The sequence below is a fragment of the Oncorhynchus clarkii genome, chromosome 16 (genome assembly GCF_045791955.1).
Source record: "Oncorhynchus clarkii lewisi isolate Uvic-CL-2024 chromosome 16, UVic_Ocla_1.0, whole genome shotgun sequence".
NCBI lineage: Eukaryota > Metazoa > Chordata > Actinopteri > Salmoniformes > Salmonidae > Oncorhynchus > Oncorhynchus clarkii.
Window position 1 is genome coordinate 48,275,185 of NC_092162.1, and position 22,853 is coordinate 48,298,037.

The 22,853-nt window shown below is 43.9% G+C and overlaps 2 protein-coding genes across 10 annotated transcripts in view; one reads left to right on the plus strand and one right to left on the minus strand.

Moving 5' to 3' along the window:
* The first annotated feature begins 179 nt into the window (after window positions 1-179).
* On the plus strand, window positions 180-10,286 carry LOC139368630 (zinc finger protein 341-like). 2 transcript variants are annotated; one of them, XM_071107737.1, is made up of 15 exons: window positions 180-240; window positions 699-809; window positions 977-1,167; window positions 1,384-1,533; window positions 4,941-5,156; window positions 5,393-5,576; window positions 5,714-5,807; window positions 5,930-6,156; window positions 6,336-6,544; window positions 8,200-8,408; window positions 8,581-8,677; window positions 8,769-8,901; window positions 8,994-9,105; window positions 9,260-9,330; window positions 9,468-10,286. In XM_071107737.1, the coding sequence occupies exons 1-15, from the start codon at window positions 210-212 to the stop codon at window positions 9,842-9,844; spliced, it is 2,412 nt and encodes an 803-aa protein (XP_070963838.1). In that variant the 5' UTR covers window positions 180-209; the 3' UTR covers window positions 9,845-10,286. The 2 variants fall into 2 exon arrangements, with proteins under 2 accessions (XP_070963838.1, XP_070963839.1); XM_071107738.1 differs by lacking the exon at window positions 180-240 and having other exon boundaries at window positions 735-811.
* Window positions 10,225-22,853, minus strand: part of LOC139368629 (E3 ubiquitin-protein ligase Itchy-like) — a 20,188-nt gene continuing 7,559 nt past the window's right edge. For 3 of the 8 annotated variants that reach the window (XM_071107732.1, XM_071107734.1, XM_071107733.1), the window contains 20 exons: window positions 20,786-20,923; window positions 20,598-20,640; window positions 20,285-20,487; window positions 19,888-20,095; window positions 19,481-19,576; window positions 19,142-19,325; window positions 18,338-18,407; window positions 18,139-18,223; window positions 17,784-17,912; window positions 17,096-17,168; window positions 16,832-16,903; window positions 16,667-16,755; window positions 13,004-13,163; window positions 12,759-12,892; window positions 12,440-12,580; window positions 12,244-12,364; window positions 12,013-12,117; window positions 11,792-11,888; window positions 11,616-11,688; window positions 10,232-11,531 (listed from right to left, as the gene is read on the minus strand). In XM_071107732.1, coding sequence (XP_070963833.1) covers window positions 11,432-11,531; window positions 11,616-11,688; window positions 11,792-11,888; window positions 12,013-12,117; window positions 12,244-12,364; window positions 12,440-12,580; window positions 12,759-12,892; window positions 13,004-13,163; window positions 16,667-16,755; window positions 16,832-16,903; window positions 17,096-17,168; window positions 17,784-17,912; window positions 18,139-18,223; window positions 18,338-18,407; window positions 19,142-19,325; window positions 19,481-19,576; window positions 19,888-20,095; window positions 20,285-20,487; window positions 20,598-20,640; window positions 20,786-20,923 — 2,321 coding nt within the window. In that variant the 3' untranslated portion in view covers window positions 10,232-11,431. Of the gene's footprint in view, window positions 11,532-11,615; window positions 11,689-11,791; window positions 11,889-12,012; window positions 12,118-12,243; window positions 12,581-12,758; window positions 12,893-13,003; window positions 13,164-16,666; window positions 16,756-16,831; window positions 16,904-17,095; window positions 17,169-17,783; window positions 17,913-18,138; window positions 18,224-18,337; window positions 18,408-19,141; window positions 19,326-19,480; window positions 19,577-19,887; window positions 20,099-20,284; window positions 20,488-20,597; window positions 20,641-20,785; window positions 20,924-22,853 lie in introns of all 8 variants that reach the window. The other 5 variants (XM_071107730.1, XM_071107731.1, XM_071107727.1 and 2 more) reach the window with 3 other exon arrangements.

Genomic DNA, 22,853 nt, shown 5'->3' on the forward strand with positions numbered 1-22,853 from the left:
AATCAAGAGGGGTGCAGGAGTTACCGCCGAGTTACCATAGCCATTAACATCTGACTTGGGATCAGCCTGTCCTACCCAATCCCAAAGTAAAAAGACAATACAAATTCTGTTGGAACTGGTCCTGGAACAGCTGTTGGGAATTCGCCCACCTAACATTGTCGGACACGCAGTCGTATTAATTGAGCGCCTACACACAGAAGAACTACAAGATGGCGCAGGCTATATTTGAAGTCCTGGAAGGTATCAATACATTTGATCATATTCACACGTTTATTTTAGCAACATGCTAGTGGGTTTTAAGACAACGCTTTCTAGCAACAGTGCGGTTATCTTAAGTTATCTTGGAGGTGAAATTATGTAATTGTGGTATGATAAAGCCATTATAATCGATGCCAGACAGCTAGCTAGCTATTATTTCGTTGAGCGAATTTTTATAATCTTCCATGGATTCTTTAGATTTGCTTGTGGTAATGCATTGCTTTTCCCTTGGTTTGGTAATTCGTTGAGAATAAACAACTGCCACTTGAGCTAGCAATCATTTACCACCACCAGAAAATGGCAGGAATCGGCAGTCTTGTAGTCGGGAAGAGCAGTGGCGCACCAGTCCTATCACGCATTTTGATTTGTTCATGTCGTACTGTGGTATATGCACCATGATTTGCACCGTTCTGAACCCCAGTTATATTATTCTGTTCCAGGGATGGACAACCAGACAGTCCTGGCTGTCCAGTCTCTGTTGGATGGCCAGGGAGGTGTGCCTGACCCAAACAGCCAGAACGTCTCAGGCTCATCTACCATTCAGTCACTGGGTGTGCTTCTCTTCACTTCCCCTTTCTCCTCTTGATCAGTGCATGACTGCATTGTGTTGGTCATAGAGAGGAACTACTCTTAACACACATCAAACATGCATTCTGCATCTCCATTTATTGCCATTGAAATACTGAAGTGTTGATATATCCCCAATTGTTCTCTACAGACGACGAAGACGTCTTTCTTTGTGGGAAGTGCAAGAAACAGTTCAATTCATTGCATGCCTTCATGACCCACAAGAGAGAGCATTGCCAGTCCAATGCCCCTTCCCTGTCTACAGTATCACTGGCATCTAGTAATGCCTACACCCCTGTGCCCTCCATTAGCTCTGTGCCACAGACCCCCGCCAACAGACAGGTGGGTACTGGCTTCTTTTTTATTGTTAGCTGAGATGTTTGTTATTAATTAGTCTCTTCCCAAAGTGGAATGCCATGAGTGAGAAACTAGTTACTCATCTCCTGTATGGGCCAGTGCGTCGTACCATAGCATCCTCTCTAGAACAATAATTTGCTTGCATTGTAAATGCTGGCTAATGCGGTCTTCCTTTTTTCTTTGTTTTGCCATCCACATCAGGTGTCCACATACATTACAGTGCCTCCATCTCCTCTTACTCACACACTTGTCCAAGGCAATGTTTTAGTGAGTGATGATGTTCTGATGTCTGCCATCTCCGCCTTCACGTCCATTGACCAACCCATGGCAGCTTTGCAGCCCCCTATTCAGGTAAGTGGTGTTCATTGAATTAAGCTATTCTTCTGGCTGTATTCACTATAAACAGTTGAAGTTGGAAGTTTACATACACCTTAGCCAAATACATTTAAACTCAAGTTTTTCACAATTCCTGACATTTAATCTTAGTAAAAAATCCCTTTCTTAGGTTAGTTAGAATCACCACTTTACTTTAAGAATGTGAAATGTGAGAATAATAGTAGTGATTTATTTCAGCTTTTATTTCTTTCATCACATTCCCAGTGGGTCAGAAGTTTACATCCACTCAATTAGTATTTGGTAGCATTGCCTTGAAATTGTTTAACTTGGGTCAAATGTTTTGGGTAGCCTTCCACTAGCTTCCCACAATAAGTTGGGTGAATTTTGGCCCATTCCTCCTGACAGAGCTGGTGTAACTGAGTCAGGTGTGTAGGCCTCCTTGCTCACACACGCTTTTTCAGTTCTGCCCACAAATGTTCTATGGGATTGAGGTCAGGGCTTTGTGATGGCCACTCCAATACCTTGACTTTGTTGTCCTTAAGCCATTTTGCTACAACTTTGGAAGTATGCTGGGGGTCATTGTCCATTTGGAAGACCCATTTACAACCAAGCTTTAACTTCAAATCAAAAAATCAAATCAAATCAAATTTTATTTGTCACATACACATGGTTAGCAGATGTTAATGCGAGTGTAGCGAAATGCTTGTGCTTCTAGTTCCGACAATGCAGTAATAACCAACAAGTAATCTAACTAACAATTCCAAAACTACTGTCTTGTACACAGTGTGAGGGGATAAAGAATATGTACATAAGGATATATGAATGAGTGATGGTACAGAGCAGCATAGGCAGATACAGTAGATGGTATCGAGTACAGTATATACATATGAGATGAGTATGTAAACAAAGTGGCATAGTTAAAGTGGCTAGTGATACATGTATTACATAAGGATACAGTCGATGATATAGAGTACAGTATATACGTATGCATATGAGATGAATAATGTAGGGTAAGTAACATTATATAAGGTAGCATTGTTTAAAGTGGCTAGTGATATATTTACATCATTTCCCATCAATTCCCATTATTAAAGTGGCTGGAGTTGAGTCAGTGTCAGTGTGTTGGCAGCAGCCACTCAATGTTAGTGGTGGCTGTTTAACAGTCTGATAGCCTTGAGATAGAAGCTGTTTTTCAGTCTCTCGGTCCCAGCTTTGATGCACCTGTACTGACCTCGCCTTCTGGATGATAGCGGGGTGAACAGGCAGTGGCTCGGGTGGTTGATGTCCTTGATGATCTTTATGGCCTTCCTGTGACATCGGGTGGTGTAGGTGTCCTGGAGGGCAGGTAGTTTGCCCCCGGTGATGCGTTGTGCAGACCTCACTACCCTCTGGAGAGCCTTACGGTTGAGGGCGGAGCAGTTGCCGTACCAGGCGGTGATACAGCCCGCCAGGATGCTCTCGATTGTGCATCTGTAGAAGTTTGTGAGTGCTTTTGGTGACAAGCCGAATTTCTTCAGCCTCCTGAGGTTGAAGAGGCGCTGCTGCGCCTTCTTCACAATGCTGTCTGTGTGAGTGGACCAATTCAGTTTGTCTGTGATGTGTATGCCGAGGAACTTAACTTGCTACCCTCTCCACTACTGTTCCATCGATGTGGATAGGGGGGTGTTCCCTCTGCTGTTTCCTGAAGTCCACAATCATCTCCTTAGTTTTGTTGACGTTGAGTGTGAGGTTATTTTCCTGACACCACACTCCGAGGGCCCTCACCTCCTCCCTGTAGGCCGTCTCGTCGTTGTTGGTAATCAAGCCTACCACTGTTGTGTCGTCCGCAAACTTGATGATTGAGTTGGAGGCGTGCGTGGCCACGCAGTCGTGGTTGAACAGGGAGTATAGGAGAGGGCTCAGAACGCACCCTTGTGGGGCCCCAGTGTTGAGGATCAGCGGGGAGGAGATGTTGTTGCCTACCCTCACCACCTGGGGGCGGCCCGTCAGGAAGTCCAGTACCCAGTTGCACAGGGCGGGGTCGAGACCCAGGGTCTCGAGCTTGATGACGAGCTTGGAGGGTACTATGGTGTTGAATGCCGAGCTGTAGTCAATGAACAGCATTCTCACATAGGTATTCCTCTTGTCCAGATGGGTTAGGGCAGTGTGCAGTGTGGTTGAGATTGCATCGTCTGTGGACCTATTTGGGCGGTAAGCAAATTGGAGTGGGTCTAGGGTGTCAGGTAGGGTGGTCAGGTAGGTAGTCTCTCAAAGCACTTCATGATGACGGAAGTGAGTGCTACGGGGCGGTAGTCGTTTAGCTCAGTTACCTTAGCTTTCTTGGGAACAGGAACAATGGTGGCCCTCTTGAAGCATGTGGGAACAGCATGTCTTGAGATGTTGCTTCAATATCCACATACTTTTCCTACCTCATGATGCCATCTATTTTGTGAAGCGCACCAGTCCCTCCTGCAGCAAAGCACCTCCACAACATGATGCTGTCACCCCCGAGCTTCACGGTTGAGATGATGTTCTTCGGCTTGCAAGACTCCCCCTTTTTCCTCCAAACATAACGATGATCATTATGGTCAAACAGTTATATTTTTGTTTCATCAGACCAGAGGACATTTCTCCAAAAAGTATGATCTTTGTCCCCATGTGCAGTTGCAAACTGTAGTCTGGCTTTTTTATGGCGATTTTGGAGCAGTGGCATCTTCCTTGCTGAGCAGCCTTTCAGGTTATGTCGATATAGGACTCGTTTTACTGTGGATATATAGATACTTTTGTACCTGTTTCTTCCAGCATCTTCACAAGGTCCTTTGCTGTTGTTCTGGGATTGATTTGCACTTTTCGCACCAAAGTACGTTCATCTCAAGGAGGCAGAACGCATCTCCTTCCTGTGCGGTATGATGGCTGCGTGGTCCCCTGGTGTTTATACTTGCATACTATTGTAAGGATGAACCAGACTTGTGGAGGTCTTTTAATATTTTTTTCTGAGGTCTTGGATGATTTCTTTTGATTTTCCCATGATGTCAAGCAAAGAGGCACTGAGTTTGAAGGTAGGCCTTGAAATACATCCACAGGTACACCTCCAATTGACTCAAATTATGTCAATTAGCCTATCAGAAGCTTCTAAAGCCATGACATCCTTTTCTGGAATTTTCCAAACTTTTTAAAGGCACAGTCAACTTAGAGTATGTTAACTTTTGACCCACTGGAATTGTGATACAGTAAATTATAAGTGAAATAATCTGTCTGTCAACAATTGTTGGAAAAATTGCTTGTGTCATGCACACAGTAGATGTCCTAACCGACTTGCCAAAACTATAGTTTGTTAACAAGAAATTTGTGGAGTGGTTGAAAAATGAGTTTTAATGACTCCAACGTAAGTGTATGTAAACTTCCGACTTCAACTGTAAATCTTGTTTACTTTCCCTTCTCAGAGTAACCTGAGTATGCACACAGGTGCATCCTACCTCCAGCACCATCAGCAGTCCTCCCACTCTCTCCCACCTGGACAGTCTCAGCCTATGTCCTCCCAGGTGCTGTCCAGTATCAGCAACTCAGTGGTCCAGGTCTACAGCACTATGCCTCAAATGTCTGGGAGTGGTAGTGCAGAGATTCACACCCTGGGCTTGCAGCCGTTCCAATCTGTACAGGTGAGCTTTTACTAAGGCAATCTGTAATTTGCACAGAATGAGGAGGATGACAGACTTGTCTATTTCCATGTCTGTACTCTGCAGTGTTTGGGCAACATCTTAAAGATGTTGGACCATTAGTTCATGTGTTATACATGGCCAGGTTGCAGTTGTAAATGTGAACTTGTTCTCAACAGGCCTACCTGGTTAAATTAAGGTGAAATAATAAAAGAAAATGTATTATTTCTGCCCCACAGGTCCCCAGTCAGTGTGTGGAGAGCCAGTCATTCAACACTCCTCCAGTATACAGTCCTGGGAAGCAAGGCACCAAGACCAAAACCTGCAGCATCAATGCAAACCTAACTGAGCTTGAAGAGTTTGACAAGGTGATCATTCCTAAACAACCAAGAAATGGCAAGAAAGGCCAGGATGGAGCAGCAGGTATGATTTTGAGAAACAAATGTCAATATACATATAGGTCTATATCCTAAGAAATTCTTATTTAGTTTTTATATTACATGTTTCTCATTATTGGCTAAATAGAATAATGTTGTCCGTTCTATGCATCGGCTTTTCAGCTGAACAAATGAAAGGAAAGTCCCAGAAGCTTAAGTGCAATTTCTGTGACAAAGTCTTCTCCAAAAACTTTGATCTCCAGCAACATATCAGAAGGTGAGTTTCACAAATCGATTTCACCAATCAGCCCAAATAAAAAAGCACTATCCATATGCATTGAATCTACCCAGGATAAGAATATCACATGTATTATATTATAATCTTGGATGTCTCCACAGTCATACAGGGGAGAAGCCTTTCCAGTGCATTGTATGCGGCCGGGCCTTTGCCCAGAAGTCTAATGTGAAGAAGCACATGCAGACACACAAAGTGTGGCCTTCGGGAGTGGCCAATTCAGTGTCCAGGCTACCCATCACAGTCAAGGTGGTACCACTGTGTGCAGAGGAGGGCATAGAGCAACAGGAAGAACAGGAGGAACAACAACAGGAAGAGGAGGAGCAGCCAGGTAATCATCTCACTGTCTAATCATGATCAGTTCTCTATAGGCCACTAAGACCTTTTTAAGGATGACATAGTGGCAATAAGTAACGATTACCAAAATCCAAAGTCAATGAAATATGTAGTAATGTATAAGGGCTTAAGTATGTATTATAAATGTAGATTGTGTACTGAATGTGTGTCCAGAAGCCCCAGGTGAGCCCGAGGAGAGAGACTGTGACTCCCAGACTGATGTGGACAGCTTGGGAGATGGTGACTGCAAGCAGAAAGGCCAGCAGGCCCAGACCAAGCAGATTATCCTGATCGACAGCTCCTACCAGTGCCAGTTCTGTGCCGGCAAGTTCAGCACCTACTTCCAGCTCAAATCTCACATGACCCAGCACAAGGGGGAGCAGGTGAGTCCACATGGTCAGAGGGAAGGATCTCCTGGGAACAATAATGAAGCATTCATGCACAAGCCTTATTATGCACAGGGGCAATCAGTGCTAATATTATTTGGCAAACTTTTTTTGTCCTCCGATGCACAGTTATTCAAATATGAATCTCTCCATATCCCAGTCTACTGTCCCCACTTGCTTCAAGATGTCCACCATTGTTGCTGTACCCAAGAAAGTGAAGGTAACTGAACTAAATGACTATCGCCCCGTAGCACTCACTCATTTGACATGCTACCTGAGGACCATATCACCACCTTACCTGACACCCTAGATAGAGCATATCGCCACAACATATCCACGGACGACACAATCGTCATTGCGCTGCCCTATCCCACCCGGACAAGATAAATACTTATGTAAGAATGCTGTTAATCGACTACAGCTCAACCTTCAACGCCATAGTGGCCCTCCAAGCTCATCACTAAGCTCAGGTCTCTGGGTCTGAACCACTCCCTGTGCAACTGGATCCTGGACTTCCTGACGGACTTATCCCAAGTGGTAAAGTTGGGCAACAACTCCTCCTCCCGCTAAACCTCAACATGGGAGCCCCACCGGGTGTGCTTAGCCCCTTCTTCTACCCTGTTCACCCATGACTGCGTGGCCACACACGTCGCCAACTCAATCATCAAGTTTGCTGAGAACACAATAGTGGTAGGCCTGATTACCAACAACGATGAGACAGCCTACAGGGAGGAGCTGAGAGCCCTGGTGGAGTGGTGCAAGGAAAATAACCTCTCCCTCAATGTCAACCAAATGAAGGAGCTGATCGTGGACTACAGGAGACAGCAGAGAGAGCACATACCGATCCACATCCACGGGTCGCCTTGGAGAGGGTCAAAAGCTTCAGGTTCCTTGGCGTGCTGATAACCTGAAATGATCCCTTCACACAGACAGCGTAGAAGAATGTGCAACAATGCCTCTTCAACCTCAGAAGGCTGAAGAAATTCGGGCCCTCACAAACTTCTACAGATGCGTCTTTGAAGCTATCCTGTCGGGCTGTATCACCGCCTGGTACGGCAATTGCATTGTCCTCAACCGCAGGGCTCTCCAGAGGGTGGTGCGGTTAGCTCAACGCATCACCGAGGGCACACTGCCTGCCCTCTAGGACCTCTACAGCACCGGTGTCACAGGAAGGCCAAGAAGATAATCAAGGACCTCAGCCACCCGAGCCACAGCTTGTTCACCCCACTACCATCTAGAAGGTGGAGACATTACAGGTGCATCAAAGCTGGGCCCAAGAGACTGAAAGAGGTCCTATCTCCAGGCCATCAGACTGCTAAAGAGTCACCACAAGCTGGCCTCCACCCAGTACCCGGTATTCAATGCTGCACCTTAAAAACTGCTGCCCAATGTACATAGTCATGAACACTGGTCATTTTTTAATCATGTTTACATACTGTATTGTAGTCATTGCTCATCCTATATAACGCATTTTAAAATATTTCTGGATTATGTGTAACTTTTTTATTGCTAGGTATTACTGCACTGTTGGAGCTTGAAATCTGCGATAACATCCGCAAATCTGTATACTCTACCAGTAAACTTTGATTTGTGTCAGATGTCCTAGAAGGATGAGAACAGAGCTTCTAATGTTCCTTCCTGCTGTGTTTCAGGTATATAAGTGTGTGGTGAAGACCTGTTCCCAGACATTCCAGAAGCTGGATCTGTTCCTGGAGCACATCCGGACGCACCAAGAGCAGCTCACCTACCGCTGCCACCTGTGTGGCAAGGTGTTCCCCTCGCTGTTTGAGCTGGGGGTGCACCAGTACTCCCATTGCTTCTGTCCCCAGCAGAACCCACGCAAGGAGACTACTTTCTATAGGTCAGCTTCACCATCTCCACTCTTTTAATTAGGCCATCCTAATGCTTACAAAGTTCAGTCAGTGGCTTTGGTTAAACATTTTTATTTTCAGTGTGATCACAACTTCTCTGTGTTATGACCTTTAGTTTGACCCCAGGGTTAGTGGTTTCACAAGTGTTTCTATCACACTCAGGTGCATGAAATGCCAAAGCCGGTACGCCACACAAGAGGCCTTGGAGCAGCATTTATTAACTGCCTCCCATAACTTCCCCTGCCCACATTGCCAGAAGGTATGGTCTAGAAAAAATGGTTGTCATTCACTGCTAGGTTAGCATCTAATTTCCATGCAGTTACTCTAAAGAATGCATTTCATTTTGTCAGGTTTTTCCTTGTGAGAGGTATTTCCGACGACACCTGCCCACACATGGTATCGGAGGGAGGTTCAAATGTCAGATATGTAAAAAGTTCTTCAAAACCGAGCACTACCTCAAACTGCACACTCGTATCCACTCAGGTAAGGCATGCAGACACATTAGCCCGTGATGCAAATAACTTTCACTCAATTCTCTTTGCTGTGCTTATGGCAACACTGTCATTTCATTGCAGGAGAAAAGCCATACAAATGTTCTGTTTGTGAGGCCATGTTCAACAGGAAGGACAAGGTGAAGAGGCACATGCTCATTCATGAGCCCTTTAAGAAATACAAATGTCCATTTAGGTAAGTGAGACTTCTGTTCCAACAGGTCATAAGTGAGGCTATTTAGAAAGCTGAGCCACAAAGGATTCCAACAAAAAGCTGGGGATACCTTTGACATCAATGAAACTAAGCTCTTCTTTATTGGCGTATTCAAAGCATTGTTTTGTTCTTTCAGGACACATGTTGGCTGCACTAAAGAGTTTAACAGACCAGACAAGCTGAAGGCACACATATTGTCTCATTCTGGTGAGTGTTTCCTGTCTGTTGTTGTAAATTATTAATAGTCACAGCTGTAAACATAATAAACCTTGTTGCAGGTCTTGACAGCCATTTTAAAGTTAGGGTTCAAAACAATGAGCCATACCTTTTTCTGTCATCCCAAGGTATTAAGCCCTATAAATGTGGGTACTGCCAGAAAGCTTTCAGCAGAAGAGCCCACATGCTGGAGCACCAGCGCTCGCACACAGACAACTATCGTTTCCGCTGTGCCACCTGCAACAAGGGCTTCACGCGACAGAAGTACTACAGAGACCACAAGTGCCCCGTGGCTGCGGTGAAGGACGGGGCGGAGAAGAGAGTGAAGAGGCAGGGACACAGGACAGAGGGGAACCAGGAGTCGGAGCATAGCAGGGAAGAGGTGGATGAAAGGGAGGAAGAAGAGAGGATTGAGGACCCTCAGGCAGTGGAGTCAAGTGTTCCAGTTGAGGATCAGTCAGAGGGAGGAGAGGCAGAGCAGGAGGAGCACTTTGGAGACTGCTGAGTGACACTGGCTGTTTACAGCAGAGCACCCATGTTTAGAGACAATGGATTGTGGCCTGAGTTGCATTCAAGCCAAATATTGATCTTGTCCTGAGACTACCTCTGCATGTGGAGGGGATTTGAATCTCTCCAATCAAAAGGTGTTTCTATACGTTTTATATTAAAACATTGAAGCGTGGCACTTTTTCCTGTTAATGATTGTTATTCAGAACAGTGAGATGCCTCATCCGTGACCAGACATGTGATAATGTTTTCATCCTGATGAAAGCACTTTGTTTAAAAGTTATTTTTTCCCCACCTGCCACATGTACAGTCACTCTATTGTGGACATTCCTGACTACCTTAGGTACTGATTCTATTTTGTGAAACATTTTATGTAATGTATGAATCTTGAGGCATGCACTTGATGTTTATTGAATAAATTAAGCTGCATCTATTCAAAATGGATAGCCATGACTTTAAGCAGTTTTACTCTACATGATTGGAACATTTATCATTTGAGCAGAAATCTTTCGTACATAAATCAAAACAACATTTCACCATAAACCCCTTTTTATAAAAGGAAATTCATTTGTTATTAACAATTTACAACATGGTTTCATATACAGGGATAGCAGTTACGATACATCTGGAGACAAAAATAAAAGGGTGTGGCTTTTTATTTGCAATGCAACAAATGATTATTTACACATTTACTTCCCTGGGATTTCCATTCATAATCTTCCAGGGAAAAAAAGATGTATTCCCCATGCCTTTGCCACAGCCAGAAAAACATCTCCCATTTCCTATAAAAAATCGATAAATTCGTATGCTAAAAATCTCCCAGACTATTAAAAGCTACATGTATATCTAGTCTCCAATGTGGTTAAATCTCATATCACCGAAGACATCTCAAGGCAATATTCTAGACAAACATTTCAGAATACTTAAAAAAAATGTTTTAATCATGTCACAATGCCCTATAAAACTAGGGCCATAGTAGATTCTTGTACCATAAATATAGGGGCCAATATTGTCCCTTGCAATATTTTATTGATTCACAGATAAATGCTAAGGAGCATTGAACAGAAGGACTGTTCTATTTTGTAGCATGTGCAGTGCAACTTCTGGATCTGGCCATTGCCTGATCAGAGGTCTTCATTTTCCTCAAAGTCAGTGTTGGGATTGTCAGAAATAGTGGTGGGTCAATCAAAGGATGATGGGACCGATGCTTCTGATATCCCTGTCCCATATATGTTATTGATGGTGGGTTTCCAGCATTCATGCATGATGTGGGGGACATTCTGAGAGAAGGGAGCAGCTTACTGTTGTGGATTGATACCCTCAAATATTCCTCCAGTATTTTAGAGCAAGTTCTCCTTCAACAGCACGCAGTGTTTCCCCTAGGATTTGGGGTCTTCTTGGGGCCTTCTTGGGGCATACAGCCACATAAAAAAAAATGTTAAAAATGCAGGAGGTAGCGTTGGTGCGCCACTGCTAAATGCATATAGGGGAAACACTGGCAAGCACACACAAAAACACACTGGTCTTCAAGAGGCTCCCTGACAAACGAAGACCACACTCCTCTGTCTATTGATCCGTTGCTGGATCACTCCTGCCCAAAGCCCTCAGTCTCTTCAATCGCAAACATCAATTTCTCCTTCAGCTGCTCGTAGCTTTTGTAAGGAGGCAGATCCAATCGATTGAAGCTAGAGAAGGGGAAAATAGAGGCAGGTTAGTTATCTGTCGAGTGAAGCCTTTTGTCTGTTTTGACTCTTCCATACAGTACTCACCAGGTGTGACTTCTGGGTAGCCAGTTCTCCTTTCCCACCTTCTCGATGCAGAACTTCTGCGGGCCATTGCTCCCTACAAAACCAAATATGTAAGTCACTAACCCATCTACTTTGAGGTAAAAATGGCAAAATGTTATATTTCATGAACTTTTACCCTTACAGGTTAAATTCCTTACCCAATAGGTCTGCAAAGCCTCCGACAGGAAGCCGGCAGGTGCCTGTAACGAACTGGAGGAGCCTCATCCGCTTCTCATTGTCCATCTCTTTGATGAGCTGGAAGGCAAGTCCAAGAGGGTACAGTATGTTCATAGATGTTCTTTGCTGCACGAATGTAATGATACTGAGGAAATGTGGCACCTGACTGTAGCACTGGTGAGGAGAGATGTGTAACACTGACCTGCCAGAACCAGAGGACCTGCTTGCTGCTGCGTGCATAGTGTCTGTAGATGGTGTTCCTCTGCCAGTCTGCCAGGTCGATCTCCTGCATCCCACACAACATGACCTGCAGGAAGTTGACAAGTAACAATTGGCTCACTGGTACATGTGAGTTGGAACAACAGCTGTCATCTTTACCAGAGTGAATATGGGGAACCTGGTGTAAATAAGTAGGCCAAACTAAGACTCGTACCTCAAGTTCTTTGGCATCAAAGTACTGCAGGTACTGCTGTGGGAGGACCTCGTTGAAGCCCTCAAAGAAGGCCTGGGTCTGCTCCTCCACACCTCTGGATAACCTCCACTCTGCTACAAGCCTGGGAGAAACACAGACGATCAAGGCACCACAGACCAAGAGGGGAGGGGAGGGGGGGGCATATGTTGAGACAGACCTGATATACTCCTCCTTGTTCTCCTCAGTGACCAGGACCTCTCCTCCGTCCGGCTTGAGCTCATGAGTGGTGATTTCACCCAGAATCTCTTTGTCCACAGAGAAGTACATCTCCAGGCCACACTCCTCAATGTCATTCTCCCTGAAGTGCACAACAGATGACAAAGACACGTATCAGTGGCCCAAAATGGAAAACTCATGTTATCAAGAAAAATGGGGCCATGAAGTTAAGTGTTCATCACAGCCACCAAAACATTAAAAACAAACAATATTTACTACAACCAAAGTTAATTTTAGTACAGCTTCCTCAGAAGACTCACTTAATCCAGATGAGAGAATTGTAGAATTCTGGGTCAATGGACTCTAGATCTTTCAGTGCCCATGGCTTGTTCAGCATGCGCTTGTAGAACGGTAGCGAAAAGCCTGTGTCAATGAACTTCCCGTGGAAAAGAGCCTGCGAAAAGAGATCAGGAGGTTAACATTTAAAAATGCAGAACTGCATCAGCAGATCTTTACACTCGCAAATGTCACACTGCAGTTGAAAAACATGACTAAAAATAATCACCATGGCGATGAAGCGTCCGATGAATTTGAAGTACTTAAGGTGATCAGGGTTGATGTAGGAGGCAGGGTTGATCTGTAGGCAGTAGTTGTCCTTCCCAGCATACTCAAACAGGCAATACATGGGATTCAGCACCTCGTGAGACAGCAGGAAGAACCACTCCCTACAAAGAGAGAAATATATAATAGTTCATAACACTCATCACAATACAAAACCTCTCTGCAAGGATCCAGTTAACACCACAATTCATAACTGGCTCAAATATCAACGTGTAGACAAACACTTATCTAGGATGTTTTAAAAGGTAATTCAAGTAGCTGAACCTTAGACCAGGGGGCACAGGAGGTTCCGTCACCACTACAATAACTTCGGTGGCTGCTCCTCTGAGGAGGACCATTTCATAAAAAAAGTGAAGCAGAAATCGCACCGCCATTTTCTGGATGCTAAAATTCTTAAAAAGTTGACTTAGTCTCAGTTTGTGTGACAAAACAAGTATAGTGTAGAGCTTTCAAACTCAACTCTCATTGTTCCCCTCTAATCAGGGACTGATTTAGACCTGGGATACCAGGTGTGTGCAATTAATGATCACGTAGAACAGAAATCCAGCAGCTCTGGACCTCGTAGGGTAAGAGTTGAGTACCCCTGGTGTAGAGAATAATTAAACAGCTGTGAAATAACTTTTCCATAACCAAAAATATTGTATTTTCAGCTGTTTGAAGCTGGTGTACAAAACCAAAAGTAAAAGATGCAAAAACAAACCTTCAAAATGGGAAGCATAGAAATAGCACACATAACAGATCTACAGCTTCTTAGACATGTTTTCAATGAGAATTATAGATCTATAACTAACACTTCTATGTTAATTTTGTCAGGTTGTCCAACAAGTTACATATTGCAGCATTAAGTTATTTTCTAGACAAAAACTATAATAAATATATTCACGTCACCACATAACTGATTAAAACACAGTTTTGCAATGGTCTACAGTAGCCTCAACAGAAGTAAGATAGCACCATGGTTTAGCCGGTGCTTCCCCTGGCTACATTGACTTCAATACAAAACCTAAGAGGCTCATGGTTGTCACCCCCATTCTATAGACTTACACAGTAACTATGACAACTTCCGGAGGACATCCCCCAACCTATCAGAACTCTTGCAGCATGAACTGACATGTCCATCTAATCAAAGGATCAGAGAATGAATCTAGTACTGAAAGCATAAGCTACAGCTAGCTAGCACTGAAGCACATAACATGTAGACAAAAATAAATAAATAGTGGAACAGTTTTGAACAAATTAATTTCTTAAAAATTTGAGGAGAAACAGCAGAGATATTTTGTAATATGTTATTTTAGTTGCACTTTCACTTACGCTAGCTAATGCAGCTAATTTTGCCTACTCAACGACCTAACTCAAACAGAAAGGAATGGTATTCATGTTAGCTAGCTGGCTAAGGCTATCCAACACTTCAATTCAAGGTAAGCTTTCGGTTTTATACTGTAAATGTATTGCCACTGGAGCCCGCCGGTGTAACTGCAAAACTGCTTGCTGTATGTACACTACTGCGTGATAGTAAACCCACAATCCGATCCATGTGTACAAACACATTAACTACTAGAACTATGTTGACAGCAAATATGGTGACGTCGATGTAGGTTGTGTGTAACGGTTATTGTATTAAGGTTTGGCTTGGAGAGTTATTTTTTTTGCCTGGTGACAGACAGCTAGTGTTGTGCACTGAAGTCCACAAGTGAAGGGGAAATGTTTTAATGGCTGCTATGAAAGGGAACTGTGGGTGCTGGTGATCGGGTATATTAATTCTGCCAATTCTGTTTCAAAACATTTCTTAAAAGAAGCAAACGGAACAAAAAGTGGATGGACTAGGACTGTTACGGTGACCATATTACCGCCACACCAGCGGTCACTTTTTAGTCACGTTAATTAGGCTTGTAGCCTAGCCCATAACTTATATGTTTTGATAAGGTTTGCATCACAACTAAAGTGGCCAAATAACTTATTTAAATGAAGCACATGAATCCGCTTTACAATGGGTGTAGAGCCTAACTGGCATACACACGCAGTTTGTGAGTTTCAAGTTTGGAGAAGATCATTTCCCCCATAAAAATGCACTTTTATAATAATAATAACTGCATAATTGCATTTGCAGTCACTTTTGAGAATGGTGTTTTCGCGCTAACTGATTATATTTTGGAACATTGACACCTATAGCCTACTGCAATGTGCGCATTACTGTGCTTTTAATGTGAAAAAATTAAACATTCTGATCATTTCTGTCTGCCTCATTGCTTGAAAACGTTTTTGGGATGCTAGTGGTTGTATTAATTTTGGAACTGTGTTTGGAATATTTATGTCTCGCACAGAATAGGTAATCTTCCGTGCTATAGGGGACAGTAGACTGACATAGGCTAGTGCTTCTATTGTTCGTTAGGCCTACTCATCTTGTTGAACAGTGTGGACAGTTCTTCCAATATCTTCAATATGCGCCTCGGAATTGGATAAGGACGTACGCAGTTGCGTCCCCGATGTGTCCATCTTCACTTGTAGCCTGTGAGAAAGACCCAACCACGTGACGGCATTGGCTAATAACAATTGAGCGACAGTATCTGAGAGAGCCATATGAGTGAGAGGTGCTTCGACACACGCAGCCGGAGAAAGGAATTATAATATTCAGCCCAAGGGCACAACAGCCACTGGCCGCAAAAGGCATGGATTTTTTTTTAGGGGGCACTACGGCCACACAAAGCGGATGCCGCCGGGAAATTCAAGGCATTATTAAATAACTCTAAATGAAGCATATAGGAGGACCTGTTTCTTTGTTAAACGCTCAACACAGAATAGCCGCCCGCATGTGTTCACTCCCTCAAATAATTTGGAGAAAATATTATTTCCATTTTATTCCTCTTTGTTCAATTGTATTCTTCATACTATAAAATAATGCCACAGAATTCTAAGAAAATCTTGCCTGCCAAATGAAGTAGTGAAACCCACAGCCATATGGCATAGCCAGATCAGAGCCTAACATAAGGACAACTCAAGAGTATGCTATTCTGTTCTTCTGAAATAGACTACATTTTCTTCATAACATGTTTCTGTAGACCCTTCCAAAATAAATAATGGATTTATTGTAATTGTGTAGTAGGCTATATATCATGGATTCATTTGACTTTTATAATGTAGATGCTCCTAATATCTGCATCAGTGGCTTGTAGGCTGTGTGTGGAAGCCAGGAGATGCTAAATGTGTTTATGTTAAGTAACGGTCAATTACCATGAGACTATCAGTTATTTGCTTGGCAATCACAGTCACCATGATTACTCCAGTTTGACTCTCTACCGGTGCACCTACGTTGTAAACTTGAATTCGTAGGCTAGGTTATAGCAACCTCATGATGGGTATAGGAAAAACTCTAGTATCATGTAGTAGCCTAAACCTATTACTGTTACTTTGAACTGGGTGAATGGAAAATGAATGAGGCAGTCATCCAATATGCTGTAATAGAAATAAGGTCAAGCTCATAAAAAAATAAAAAACAACGTCCTGACCTAATCTTAAACGACACAGAACGCCACTGAATGACTTATTGACTTATTGATTGGGGTGCAATAAGTGCATGGGAGCACTTGAAAAGAGTACATTATAACTTTACCTTGCCACCCCTCCATAATCAAGACCTTCTTCCCCAGGGAATATGATCCATAGTCTCCTGCGGAGGTCCTGTGCATTGAAGCTCATTATCTACAATGGAGAGTCAAATTAATATGGACAACATAGGTCAGTGTCAACATGCTCATTTAGGAGGATGTTTACTCACTTGTTGGAACGAGTCCTCAAACAGGGTTTTGCGGGTGACAGTGATCTTGATGTGCTGAGGCATTGACAATTGCTGGACAAGAAGAGGAAATCATGTGATTTTGAAGCATGTGACCCCCCCCCCCCCCACACACACGTGCCAACAAAAATAGCAGGTCATCGTTCATTTAATTATGTCACTGTGCATTGGAATTCATGTTGTTCTGTTGACCATAAAAACAATGTCACTGTTTAACCACTCAAACTCAGAAGGCATGAGACCTACCTGGCACCAGAATCTGAAGTACTGGACTTTGGCTTTAAAGTCTCGAACATAAGTTATCTGGGGCCCATTTTCACTGTTGGAGAGAGAGAGGGAAGGAAAAGGCACATTCAGTCACGCATCATGGACCAAATACTGAATCAACTTTGTCAGATTACCTGGCTTTTACTATCATGTTTTAGAACTACGCAAGAATGTCAAAACATAGACCCCAGACAGTCAGAAAATGTTGTGTTTTCACTACTCTGCACGGACTAAACTGATAATGATACATGTTTAAGCCAAAGCAGGTTACAGGTGAGATGACTGAAACAGCATTCCTGTGAAAGGCACCAAACAGGTTATTCCTGTTAGTTGGGGAGTAGAGCACAGCCAGAGCATAGTCACTGTTAAACAGAGAGCAGTCATGTTGACAGTACACCAATATCATCACAAAGGTGTGGCTCATTAGAATACTGAAAGATACACAGACAGTACATCATCTGTTCAGCCCATATTAGTCATCCTAATTTGACGTTTTGGGTACAGAAAGAAAGCGTTATTATTAGCAACAGTTCCATTACTGGAGTCACACTAGTGCCTAGGAAACAGACCCGTGTTTGCTACATAGAGCCTAATTTTAGTCTAAAATTATGCTTAGTCAGAGAGGTAGTCCAATGCTTTGATAAGTGACCGTAAAGTTGGTACGTACAGTGAAGATTTTCCAGTACGAGGGTCGATGTACGTAGTGGCTCTCCTGTTGTGGTCCACAAAGTATGGGATGCCGTCGACTGTAAACCTCATCTCCCAGCCCTCTGGAAGAGGCTTCTCATTCAGCAGCCTGAGGGAGAGAGAGTGTCAACATAAAACAGGGACATACAGTAGGATACAGATTTGCACAATGTCTGAATTTACACAATTCCAGTGTATGGGCATGTGTAGAGTACTAGATCCAGGGGCCGCGCTAATCTTACACTGTTCTAGGTGTTACAGGCTAGCACCCACTGACGTTAAAAGTAGCTGTTAGGATACATCTGTACTAAGAGTAGTACAGATGAACTTCTCACCCCTGAGTGCGAGGGTCCTCCCACTGTGTAGTCCGTGTGGTGTGTTGAACAAAGTACACTCTCCCGTTGCTGTCAGTTCTTTTCTCTGAGAATGTAAATGGGATGAAACAGAACAGTTTAAGTACGATCCTCAATTAATTCAAAAGTCTAGAAAACAGATTAATCTGTGACCTTTTCATGTGAGATAGTGAGATCTTACCCCATCCATGTGGCAGCGGGCCCAGGGGATCAAACTGCTTATTCTCAGTGGCTGGAACCTGATCCTGGAGCTTCAGTGCACAAGAGAAGAAAGATAATAATTACCAAACAAAGTTAAAAATCAACTGATAAAGAGTGGTTAAATATCCCCAACTGAAAAAGGATAAACTGTTTACAGCCCAATATGTAAAACAGAGTTAAGAGAAGCAAAATTTTTTAATAAAGCTGATTATATTGTCAAACTCTCTAACTGCTAGGTTAACTGCATGGACCATCTTAGAGAGAAGCTGATAAGGCTGACACCCAAATACTATAAAATATGGTGTGGCACTACACTAAGGCCCAATGAATTACATTTCAGAGTTATAATATAATTTTCCTACAACAGCTCTGTATGGCTTGCCAGCTAGCTAAATGAAGCGAGGGGTGAGGTAAAGTGTCCCTCTAGTTCCTTTGTTCCAAATAGACTTCCTGTAATTACCCAATCCATTTGATGGCATTATCATTTCACACAGTGCAAATAGCAGCTGACTGAGGTAGTTAGCACAATGACTGGAAGTCTATGGATACCCATAGACTTCGTCATTGCACTAATGCTAGTTAGCATTGGCTTGCGAAACTCTCTCTTACTTCCTTCAAAAATTGTATCCACAAGTTCATCTGACTCTGGGGAATTAAAGGGCCTCATTGCCAAAATCTCAAAGTATCCCATTAAACTCATCACCTGTTGAGTGTTTCACATCGGTTCAGTACTGTTATTGTAAGAGCTGAGCACTTGGTTTGACCAGTCAGAGTTCCCACTTACCCCATTCACTCCAAATATGAAGCGCTGGTTGAACTGCTGCATGGCACCCTGTAGCTGGTTGCGTTGGTGCTGCCACTGTTCATAGTTCCGCACCGTCTCCATAGTGGGCCGTTGCCATGTGGTAGTTCTGGTGATGTGGTCTACAAAGTAGACCCTGCCCATGGGGTCCACTCGCCGCTCCCACCTACATACAGGGCAAAGAGGAACAGGGGAGACTATATAAAGAGCTTTGGCATTTAGTATCCTCTAGTAACAGACACACTATTCTCTGCTTGTCTTGTGAACTGGTGTAAATACATGGATTGGAAAAAGACACAGGATATGTAAAGGGGGAGTTACCCAGAAGGTAGAGGCTCAGGCCGCTCCCACGCCGTCCTCTTTTCCACATGATCTACGAAATACAGCCTTCCGTTCTGATCCACCCTCTGCTCCCATCTTCACAGGAACATGTGATTCAAAGAAAATTAAAACATTTACAACATCAGTCAGCCAACTACAACATTTAAGAATTCAAGTCACGGCAGGTAGGGTAGAGTTTAATTATAAAAGTGATGAGACCACGTAACCCAGGAGCAATAACAACAGGTCATTGCAGTCATGACAACAGCCAAAGCCACATTCTAATCTCTTGAGTTTAACAAAGCATAACAGGAAGATGATCCTGAGGGTGGAGTTGTATTGACACCACAAACCGATTAACAGTGTGTTTCTGCCTGCCAGATCACAATGGACGGTTTGACCCTTACCCAGGAGGCAATGGGCCTGCGGCGACAGCGGGGGCTCTGGGGGGGCCTGGGGTTACACTGTCTGCTTGGCTGGCTGCTATTGCTTGGCTCTGTTCGTGTGTAGGGGGTGGGGCGTTGGGGTCTGGTACTGCAGGTGCAGGTGTACTGACTGGGGTATCTGAGCTGGGGCCATCGCTTTCTTCAGTTGGAATGGATCCATTAGAGGATGCTGCTGTGAACCAGTGAATAAGAAAAGAAAATAGAGTAAGTTTGAGAAAACAAAACCACCTAGTGTCATTTTCTGCCATTATCTGACAAACACTTTAATAGTAGACATATAAAGCTAAATATTATACCAATAAATCCCCAGGAGCATTGCTGTTGGTCTGAAGATGGGTTATGAGTTTGACCGCCTCACCTGGAGAGGAGGTTGGTCTGCGCGGGGTGGGTGGAGGGGGTCGGGAGGGCCTGGGGGGGCGTAGAGGATTACCCCTGGAGCCCCCTGCTGACAGAGCGGGAGACCCTTTGCAAGACCCTGTGCCATTCACTGCGACCGCACAACCATTTGGGGAAGCTCTGTGCTCCAAACCATCCACAGAAGGAGAGCTGTCTCTACTCCGCCTGCCACAATATCAACTATTAACTTTGGAGCACTGACAAGACAGTGTCGATATACAAATATAAGCAAGAGTATCATTACCACAGTAACCATGAATAAATAATATGCTTACTTCACATCATCCCCGTTTTGTTGCGATTCCCCATTCGATGTACCTGAGATCCAGAAACACAGAGTTGGGAACTGGATGTACTGAGGGGAAGGTGGAGCTTGTTTTCTGGGCAGGATGGGAAAACCATAACTCTCCCTACAAATCAATACAGATAACACTGTGGATAACATCGCACAGAGCAGACTCACTTTGGGTGTTAGCCTCAGCAGCAGACGCAAACATCTCTGGGTCCACTTGCATGCCATCCAGACAGACAGACAGGTCCCCCACGACATCGGTCTGGTCTCTGTCTGCACTCAGCTGCAGCGTCTGCACCACCTCAGAGACTGGGGGGGGGGGGGAAACATGGAACAAAAGCATTGGTTATGTAACAAAAGCCCTCCTTCCACTCAGCTCCTCGCCTGTCAAAAGCCGTTATCAGCCCTTTGAATCATCCTTATCTGCCACTTTACACCAGGACTCAAACGAGTTTGGGACATGAGGGACAGTACACCACAAAGACTATGACCAATGTTTCTCTCTGTTATCACCTTATCAAATATACCTTCAACAAACTAGTGGATGGAAAAAGTAATGGAGAGAGAATCCCCATAAAACGCAAGCAAACCAACCAACCAATCAAAACAGAGGAGTTCTGTTAGCAAATATACAGCCTTAAGATAGAGTAATTATCCTATTTCAAACCAAAGTTACCATTATTTACCGATCATCAAAATAGGAGAGTGATGTGATATTTCCTATCTGGTTTGGCTTAAATGTGTTTAGAAAGTAAGGATAATACTGTGCCATCGTTGCGGCCCGCGAAGAAGGACTTGCCGAACAAATTATTGTTCTCCCTACTGTACTTGTGATATGAGTAATGTAAGATTAGTAAACATTAAGTGCAATTATTTAAAGTGGCATTGTTTAAAGTGATTAGTGATCCATTTATTAAAGTGGTCATTGATTGGGTCTCAATGTAGGCAGCAGCCTCTGAGTTAGTGATTGCTGTTTAGTGGTCTGATGGTCTTGAGATAGAAGCTGTTTTTCAGTCTCTTGGTCCCAGCTTTGATGCACCTGTACTGACCTGGCCTTCTGGATGTGGGTGGACCATTTCAGTTTGTCTGTGATGTGTACGCCGAGGAACTTAAACTTTCCACCTTCTCCAATGCTATCCCTTCGATATGGATAGGGGGGGTGCTCCCTCTGCTGTTTCCTGAAGTCCACGATCATCTCCTTTGTTTTGTTGACGTTGAGTGTGAGGTTATTTTCCTGACACCACACTCTGAGTGCCCTCACCTTCTCCCTGAAGGCTGTCTCGTCGTTGTTGGTAATCAAGCCCACTACTGTTGTCTGCAAACTTGATGATTGAGTTGGAGGCGTGCATGGCCACACAGTCGTGGGTCGTCCCTTTTGGGACCCCAGTGTTGAGGGTAAGCGAAGTGGAGATGTTGTTTCCTACCTTTACCACCTGGGAGTGGCCCGTCAAAGTCCAGGACCCAATTGCACAGGGCGGGGTTGAGACCCAGGGCCTCCAGGTTGATGATGAGCTTGGAGGGTACTATGGTGTTGAATGCTGAGCTGTAGTCAATGAACAGCATTCCTTAGATATTCCTTTTGTCCAGATGGGATAGGGCAGTGTGATGGCGATTGCGTCGTCTGTGGACATATTGGGGCGGTAAGCAAACTGAAGTGGGTCTAGGGTGGCCGGTAAGGTGTAGGTGATATGGTCTCTTGAAAGCACTTCATGATGACAGAAGTGAGTGCTATGGGGCGATAGTCATTTAGTTCAGTTTCCTTTGCTCTCTTGGTTACAGGAACAATGGTGAACATCTTGAAGCAAGTGGGGACAACACTTGGGAGGGAGATATTGAATATGTCCGTAAACACACCAGCTAGCCGGTCTGCACATACTCTGAGGACGTGGCTAGGGATGCCGTCTCAGTCAGCAGCCCTGCAAGGGTTAACACGGCTAAGGGTATGTACATATTCTCATTCACCACTTTAGATTTGTGTGTATTACGTAGTTGTTGGGGGAATTGTTAGATTACTTGTTAGATATTACTGCACTGTCGGAACTAGAAGCACAAGCATTTTGCTACACTCGCAATACCATCTGCTAACCATGTGTATGTGACCAATAACCTTTGATTTGAAAATTGGCAGTGGACTGAATTTACTCTTTATGAGAGGAAAGTGGTGCCTGTGCCGTGTGTGTGAGAGATAACTAGCCCACAGACACAGTACAGGCCTTCATCACATAGCCAAGCAAGGTAT

Bases quoted from the DNA above. Each gene is read 5' to 3' on its own strand.
- LOC139368630 (XM_071107737.1), top strand. From the start codon at position 210: ATGGCGCAGGCTATATTTGAAGTCCTGGAAG. The intron at 5,577-5,713 runs GTATGATTTTGA...TCGGCTTTTCAG, and splicing joins AGGCCAGGATGGAGCAGCAG to CTGAACAAATGAAAGGAAAG. The intron at 8,902-8,993 runs GTAAGGCATGCA...ATTTCATTGCAG, and splicing joins GCACACTCGTATCCACTCAG to GAGAAAAGCCATACAAATGT.